At 44.4% G+C, this 8,123-nt stretch overlaps 1 protein-coding gene across 1 annotated transcript in view; it reads left to right on the top strand.

The window, feature by feature from the left end:
- Nucleotides 1-376: 376 nt before the first annotated feature.
- The window catches only part of NLRC5 (NLR family CARD domain containing 5), a gene marked incomplete at its 3' end in the record, with an annotated part of 42,090 nt that continues 34,343 nt past the window's right edge, over nt 377-8,123 (top strand). The window contains exons 1-2 of the mRNA XM_083370226.1: nt 377-472; nt 7,879-8,031. Coding sequence (XP_083226352.1) covers nt 8,023-8,031 — 9 coding nt within the window. The 5' untranslated portion in view covers nt 377-472; nt 7,879-8,022. The remainder of the gene's footprint in view (nt 473-7,878; nt 8,032-8,123) is intronic.

Raw genomic sequence — 8,123 nt, 5'->3', positions numbered from 1 at the left:
CCCTAATAAGCAGGCATATACATAGAATGAAGGCTACTGCTAAGCTTGTAAGCCGCCCTGAGTCTTCGGAGAAGGGCGGGATATAAATGGAATTAAAATAAAAAATAAAAATAAATCATCTATCTATCATTTCTCTCTCTCTCTCTTTCTCTGTCATCTCTATTCACCTTTATTATCTGTCTGTCATCTCTATCACTCTCTCTCTCTTTCCTCTCCAGATTGGAGCTGATCTGAGCGACCGTCCCTCCCTCGCCCCGTGCTCCTGCCCTCTGCGGCTGACACGGAGGAAAGCACATGGTTTCCCAGAAAAGCGCTGCCTCTTTTGTAGACCCGCCGCCGATGCCAAAGTAGAGCTTTCGCTTTCGCACCGGGGCTCCGGCGGCTGGGCATTTCCCGACGGGGCAGAGCGCCTGGCGTCTCGCGCCTGGTGGCGGCCGGAGCAGAGCCGAGCTGGGCTGCAGCCGCGCCGAAGGTAGTTCGGGGTGCGTGGGTGGGCGAGAAGCGCCCGCGGGGTCCCCCTTCTCGCGCCGGGGTCGCCCGGCGGGCGCTTTTGCGCTCTGGGCTGGCAGGACGCGCTGCAGCGGGAGGATTCGGCGGCCGGCAGGGGGCGCTCTTGCCTGCGCGCTGCCGGATCCTCGGCTTCGCGCGCCTACCTGCGCTCTAACCTAGCCGGCAGAGAGTTATGGAAGAGGAGCCTGGTCTGTCTTGTCTGATGGGGTTGGAGATGGGTGTGTGTGTGTGTGTGTGTGTGTGTGTGTGTGAAATAAAAAGCTTGTTTCAGCATTCGTCCAAGCAAGGGGTTACACACCTGCAAAGAGAATTGCTAGCGGGCACCTGTGGGGAAGCTGCCTCCGGTCAGTGTAATTTGGAATATCCAGCATTTCTTTCTTTCAGGGCTTCTGCTTTGTTTTATTTATTTTTTATTTTTATTTGAATTCCATTTATATCCTGCCCTTCTCCGAAGACTCAGGGCAGCTTACAAGCTTAGCAGTAGCCTTCATTCTATGTATATGCCTGCTTATTATTTATTTATTTATTTATTTATTTATTTATTTATTTATTTATTTATTTATTTATTTATTTATTTATTTATTTATTTATTATATTTGTATATAATTATTATTAGGGATTTCACACACACACCCCAAGCGGCATTATTACAAAGTCAGCTTAATTGCCCCCAACAATCTGGGTCCTCATTTTACCTACCTCGGAAGGATGGAAGGCTGAGTCAACCTTGAGCCTGGTGGGACGCGAACCTGCACTAATTGCAGGCAGCTGGTGTTACTTTAAGGAGGCATTAGCCCACTGCTCCACCAAGGCTCTTTGCTTTGACTGCTTTCCTATGCAAATCAAAACCTGGGAGTCAGGTGGGGCAGGCAGGAAAGTGAAAATGGCCACAATTTGTGGAATCAAAGCTCTGCCCTTCTTGGCCAGCAAAAAATAAAAATAAAGAAATAAAATAAAAATGCAAGGCTTTAATCCCGCAGTCGTGGATGCCATTTCGATCTTTCGACCTCTCCCCGCGGATGTTCTCTGCTTGCTTTTACTCCTTGGGCCGATTTACTTGTGGGCCTAGAATACTGTAGATCCAGGTTGGAGGGCGGTATGGGGTCAGCAAGCCGTGCAGAATTGTTTGAGAGCAATTGATTTTCAAGGAAAAAGATGGCGGGAAGGCAAAAAAAGTGAAAGTATTACAAGAATACCCAGATGTCTGGCAAAAGGAGAACTATTTCTCCCGTTGGGCAAGCATAGCCTTAACAACAAATATTGTTCTGGCTTTTGAGTAATTTCAGGGTGTTTTTTTTAAATTCTATTTTGGACTGTTTTCACAACTGTAGTCAGTCAAGCCCTCCTGTATTGTGTGACCTTGTCAATTGTCTGCTGCTTTCTTTCCTTCATTTGTTGACAGACTTGAGAGCCTAGAATTACGTTATTTAATTTATTTCCTGATTTCTATCTGTCAGCTTTAATCCAGCCCCTTCAAAGCTACAGTCACCGGAGTCTGGAGATCATATAATTTATCGTAATTTCTCTGGCGAAATTTGAAAAGTGTGTGGTTGTTGATTCTATACTATTACTAGCACATGACCTCCTTAGAAAAAAAAATAATGCAACTGAAAAAAAAATCCAGTCTTTCTGGTGCTGGAAAAAGTAGGGTAATGTTTATACGTGTAGGCCTAAATACTTGCTTTTTGCTGTGATTTTTTGTGGCAGATGCCAAGGAAGTTAAATAGTTTTAATTTTTGCCACATGCCTCCTTCTTTTAAATTGTTCGTGTCCTCCTTGGCCTGCTCAGCTTAACTGATAACCCCAAGAAAATCGGAGTAGAAATTGTGGGGGAGGACCAGGAAGGAGACTGCGGGGAGGGAAATGGGGCTAAAGTCCCACGGGTGGTTTTCAAAGGTAAGGAGGGAATCTAAGCTGTCGTTTGATAGGCCTGCTTGTTTAATCTGCAGAAAGTGAGAAAATGAAGAAACTAACCTTCTTCCTCTTGTTTGGAAGTATTAGGAGGTAGTCCTCGACTTACGACCTCAGCTGAGCCCAAACTTTCTGTTGCTAAACGAGACATTTGTTAAGTGAATCCCTTGCCCCCCCCCGTTTTACAGCTGTTCTTGCTGCGGTTGTTAAGTTGGTAAACAGTCAAGCGTCTGGATTTTTTGGACATGGAGATGTTGCGATGGTCGTAAGTGTGAAAAATGGTCATAAGGCCCATTTTTTTAGTGCTTCAAACTATCGCTAAATGGACTGTTGCAAGTCGAGGACTGTCTGTAACTGTTAAGCTCAGTTTGGGCTGCGGTTAAGTGTGTGCTGGATGTGCTCTTATAGATTTGTCGTAATAAGGATTTTCTTTCTTACCCTTCCTCCTTCTTCTTCCTTCCTTTTTCTTCCCCTTCCTTTCTCTTTTCCCTCCTTCCCTCTCTCTATTATTCTCTCTCTCTTTCTATCCCCCTTCCCTTTTTTCCTCTTTCCCTCCTTTTTTCCCTTCCCTTCCGAAAAATTTGGGCACTTGGCAACCAATGTGTTTTTACAACATTTGGGTTAAAGCCAGCTGGGTAACTTCGGGCCCGTCTTTCTTTCTCAGCCCAGCCCACCTCACAGGGTTGTTGTTGTGGGAAAAATAGGAGGAGGAAGACGTGTTGGATATGTCTGTCACCTTGGGTTATTTGTAAAAATAACGAAGGTGGGATATACACAAACAGACACACTTCACTTACTGAACCAACCGGTCTGGGGAGAAGGGTTTGTAGAATGTATTTTAATAATTAACTGATTTCCAAAGAAATTACTGTATCATTCTTAAATTTCTCCTCTAACAATGCCCCTGCAAGTTTATTTAAGTAAAATAGCTGAGGAAAGTAATTAAATAAACGCTTGCCCTAGAGCCCAGGGGCGGCTGCCGAAGCTATGAAAAAGCTTTGAAATGGGATGGAGAGCACGTTCCACAGTGATCCATTTGCTTGTTTGATGATATTCCACATTTGGTTCAGGAAGGCAACGCAGTATTCCATGCACTCCTTCCTTTGCATTTTCCATTCAACAACAACAACAACCCTGTGAGGTAGAGTGTGTGGAGAGAAAGCAACTGGGCCAAAGTCACCATGGAGCAGGAGTAGGCAACCTTGGCTCTTTTATGACTGGTGGACTTCAACTCCCAGAATTCCTGAGCCAGCATGGCTCAGCTTGGAAACCTCTCCCTTTCCCCTCAGCGTGGCTGGCTCAGGGATTCTGGGAGTTGAAGTCCACGAGTCATAAAAGAGCCAAGGGTGCCCTAGAGGTTTTGGGGCCGAAAGTTCTCCCTGGCGTGCATGAATTAACTGAGCAAAGCTTGCAAAATCCACAGGTTGGTTTCTATCTCTCTTTCTTTTTTTTCAAAAATTTTATAATTGCTCTTGTGCTAGCAAATAGAAACCCGTTCTCGTGTGGAAAATACCTAAATTTACAAAGCTTGATGGCACCATCTAGTCGCCCATTTCTAGAAAGTGAAGTTCGAGTTAGGTTTCCATTTGATCTTGGCATTCCAACTAGGCCCTCACGGCCTTGAGGTTGGGGAATTCCAGTCCCGCTGCTTTCGTTTTGAGACCTTTGTTTTCAAATATTACAGCCACAAGTTTTTTTTTAAAAAAAGAGATCCAGCATACAGTTAGTGTCATCTAACGTCTTCCAAACATTTTTGCTTTTTGAAGCCTACGTATCTGCCCTGAGTATGTGCGATGCAAATTCATGTTGTGCGGCTGTGATTAACTCGCAGAATAATAAAAGACTGGAAGGGACCTTGGAGGTCTTCTATTCTAACCCTCTGCCCCAGGCAGGAGTCCTTATACCAGAGGTCCCCAACAACCGGGCTGCAGCCTGTTCAGAAGCGTTGGGTGAGTGCATGTGCAGCTCCATTTGTGCCAGCTGCGGTGTGTGTGCCCACCACTCGCGCAAATGGAGCTGCACCCTTGTGTGTACATTGACCCGCCATTCGCGCGGAACCGTTCCCTTTTCTCCCCCTTCTCGCTGGTCCACAAAGCCAGAAAGATTGGAGACCATCCTGGACAAATGGCTGCCCAATCTCTTCTTGAAAAACTCACAACCCCAGGAGTCAAGCTATGCCATTGATTAATTGTTCTCACTGTCAGGAAATTTTCCCTTAGTGGTAGGTCAGGGGTCCCCAGGTCCACGTCCACATTCTCGCTTTAGTTTAGCACTAGCAATTGCACTTAGACTTACACTTATATACCGCTTCACAGCGCTTTACACCTTCTCTAAACAGTTTACCGAGTCAGCATTTTGCCCCCAACAATCTGGATCCTCACTTTACTGACCTCGGAAGGATGGAAGGTTGAGTCAATCTTGAGCCGGTGAGGATCGAACTGCCGAAGTGCTGGCAGCCGGCAGTCAGCAGAAGTAGCCTGCAGTACTGCATTCTAACCACTGCGCCACCATGGCTCTTTAACCAAAGAAAAAGATATAAAAGTGTAAAGATATGCATACCAAATCATCAAATAACAGCAGCAGCGATATACAGTTGCAAGAAAAAGTATGTGAGCCCTTTGGGATTATGTGGTTTATTGCATGAATTGGCCATAAAATGCGCTCTAAATGTCATGTAAGTCACAACAATAGAAAAACAGTCTGCTTAAAATAATACTACACAAACATTAGCTGTTGTCATGTTTTAATTGAAGATAAGATGGAAACAGTATATTTTGCCAGTAGTGCTGTGGAACATCCAGGTGCTCTTTTGCAAACTTCAAACCGGGACAGATGAAACCAAAATTGAGTTGTTTGGGAAAAACACACAACACTATGTGTGGAGAAAAAATGGCACAGCACACCAACATCAAAACCTCATCCCCACTGTAAAACATGGCGGAGGGAGCATCATGGTTTGGGGCTGCTTTGCTGCCTCAGGGCCTGGACGGATTGTTGTCATTGATGGGAAAATGAATTCCAGAGTTTATCAGGACATTTTGCAGGAAAACGTACAACCATCTGTCCGCCAACTGAAGCTCTGCAGAGGATGGGTGATGCAACAGGACAATGACCCAAAGCATACAAGTAATTCAACAAAACAATGGCTTCAACAGAACAGAATACGCCTTCTGGAGTGGCCCAGTCAGAGTCCTGACCTCAACCCGATTGAAATGCTGTGGCATGACCTTAAGAGAGCGATTCACACCAGACATCCCAAGAATATTGCTACACTGAAACAGTTTTGTGCAGAGGAGTGGTCCAAAATTACTCCAGATCGTTGTGCAGGTCTGATCTGCAACTACAGGAAACGTTTGGTTGAGGTTATTGCTGCCAAAGGAGGGTCAACCAGTTATTAAGTCCAAAGGTTCACATACTTTTTCCACCCTGCACTGTGAATGTTTCCATCTTATCTTCAATTAAAACATGACAACAGCTAATGTTTGTGTAGTATTATTTTAAGCAGACTGTGTTTTTCTATTGTTGTGACTTACATGACGTTTAGAGCGCATTTTATGGCCAATTCATGCAAAAAACCACATAATCCCAAAGGGTACACATACTTTTTCTTGCAACTGTATAATATAATCTCTTACTCTGAATAAAACATATAGCCCCGCAATGCATCACATTATCAATTCCAAAAGTGCACGTAACGGGAATAGGTATTTCTGTAATAAAAAATAATAATTAAAAAATATCCTTTTTTTAAAGTTAGAAAACTATATAAAGACGTAGTGTAAAAAAGTGTATCTGTAGGTACTCCAATGGTGCACAGCGTATCCAACATCAAAACGTTCTTGACCACAACTTAAGCTAAACGCCACATTACTTGTTCCAGTAACAAACCCAGGTGCAAAATTACTCAGCCACAAACCCACATCCTGCCACCTCTTACATATGAAGCATTTGTAGTAAGCGCCCTCAGCCCTTTGCTAACAGATGTCAAAGCAGGTGGTGCTGACTGCTAATTTCAGCAAAACCACAAACAGAGTAATTAAGATGGAGTAAATGGATGATGTTACCTAGTCTGGTAATGAAATGTCTACAAGAAATCCATCAAGCTCAGAGAGCACCAACAGCCCTGCATTTCAACCCTGAGCTAGTAATTTTTTTGAAGGTAATTCATGCCTCACTTGCAAAAACCCATAATGCAGGTAGTCTTCGGTTTATGACCACAATTGGGCCCAAAATTTCTGTTGTTGAGTGAGACATTTGTTAAGTGAGTTTTGCCCCATTTTATGCCCCAGTTATTAAGTGAATCACTGCAGTCATTAAGTTAGTAACACAATTGTTCAGTTGTGAATCTGGCTTCCCCATTGACTTCGCATGACAGAAGGTCCCGAAACTTAATCATATGATCCCAAGGTACTGTGACCGTCATAAATACGAGTCAGTTGTCAAGTTTGAATTTTTAATCACATGGCCATGGAGATAGTGCAATGGTCATAAGTGTGAAAAATGGTCATAAGTCATTTTCAGTGCCTTCGTAACTTTGAATGATCACTAACTGAATTGTTGTAAGTCAAGGGCTACCTGTATCTTGCTAATAAGTTAATATGACAGGCCCTCGGGGTCTCATCCTTCCCACATTCTGCATTTCACAATCTGGGTATATCGATCCCTCAATGACTGTTTGCTGCCTTAATTTGTTTTTCTCTCTGATTTTTAATCTTACATACTGTAAGTGTTGAGTTCCTCTTTCCTGTCAATCAGCCTCCTGGTTTAATAGCAATACAGTAGTACTTAGACTTATATACTGCTTCATAGTCCTTTTACAGCCCTCTTTAATCGGTTTACAGAGTCGGCATAATTGCCCCAAACAGTCTGGGTCCTCATTTTACCAACCTCAGAAGGATGGAAGGTTGAGTCAACCTTGAGCCAGTCAGGATCGAACTGCTGGCAGTGAGCAGGGAGTCAGCCTGAAATGCTGCATTCTAACCACTGCGCATCATGGAGGGATGGAGGGATGGAGGGATGGATGGGAATAGCAATAGCACTTAGACTTATATACCGCTTCATAGTGTTTTATAGCATTCTGAGTCATTTACAGAGTCAGCATATTGCGCTCCCAACAATTTGGGTCCTCATTTTACCGACCTTGAAAGGACAGAAGGCTGAGTCAACCTTGAGCCGGTGAGGATCGAACTGCTGAAGTGCTGGCAGCTGGCAGTCAGCAGAATTAGCTTGCCTAACTGCATTCTAACCACTGTGCCACCACCGGTCTTAAAGTCAGCCTCCCCAAATCGGTGCTCTGCAGAGATGGTGGGAAAGCAGCTCCTAACATCCCCCAGTCCAGAGGTGCCTAACCTCAACATCTGGATGGCATCAGACTAGGGTAGGCGGTTTGCACTGCAGTTTGAAAGGACCACATTGCTGGAATGCTGGGATTAAAATGCCCTTTATTTGATCCTGCAGGAGATGGCCTCCAGCGAGATGATCTTCTGGAAGTAACCAAGGGGGCCTGGGAGGCCCCCAAAATGTACAGAAAACATGGAGTCCACCCCTTGACACTTCTGGAGAGTTGCAGACAACACAGCTGAAGACAGAGGAATTTGCAAGATGATGGTGGTAAGAAGGGATAGTTGGCTGGGACGGTCTGTAAAAAGTGCCAGCTGGATGAGATGCAGTTCGTCCTTGACTTACAACCATTTTTTTAGTGA

The sequence above is a fragment of the Vipera ursinii genome (assembly GCF_947247035.1).
Source record: "Vipera ursinii genome assembly, chromosome: 10".
NCBI lineage: Eukaryota > Metazoa > Chordata > Lepidosauria > Squamata > Viperidae > Vipera > Vipera ursinii.
The sequence above is the reverse complement of the archived record's forward strand: the minus strand, read 5'-3'. Positions and strand labels throughout refer to the sequence as shown.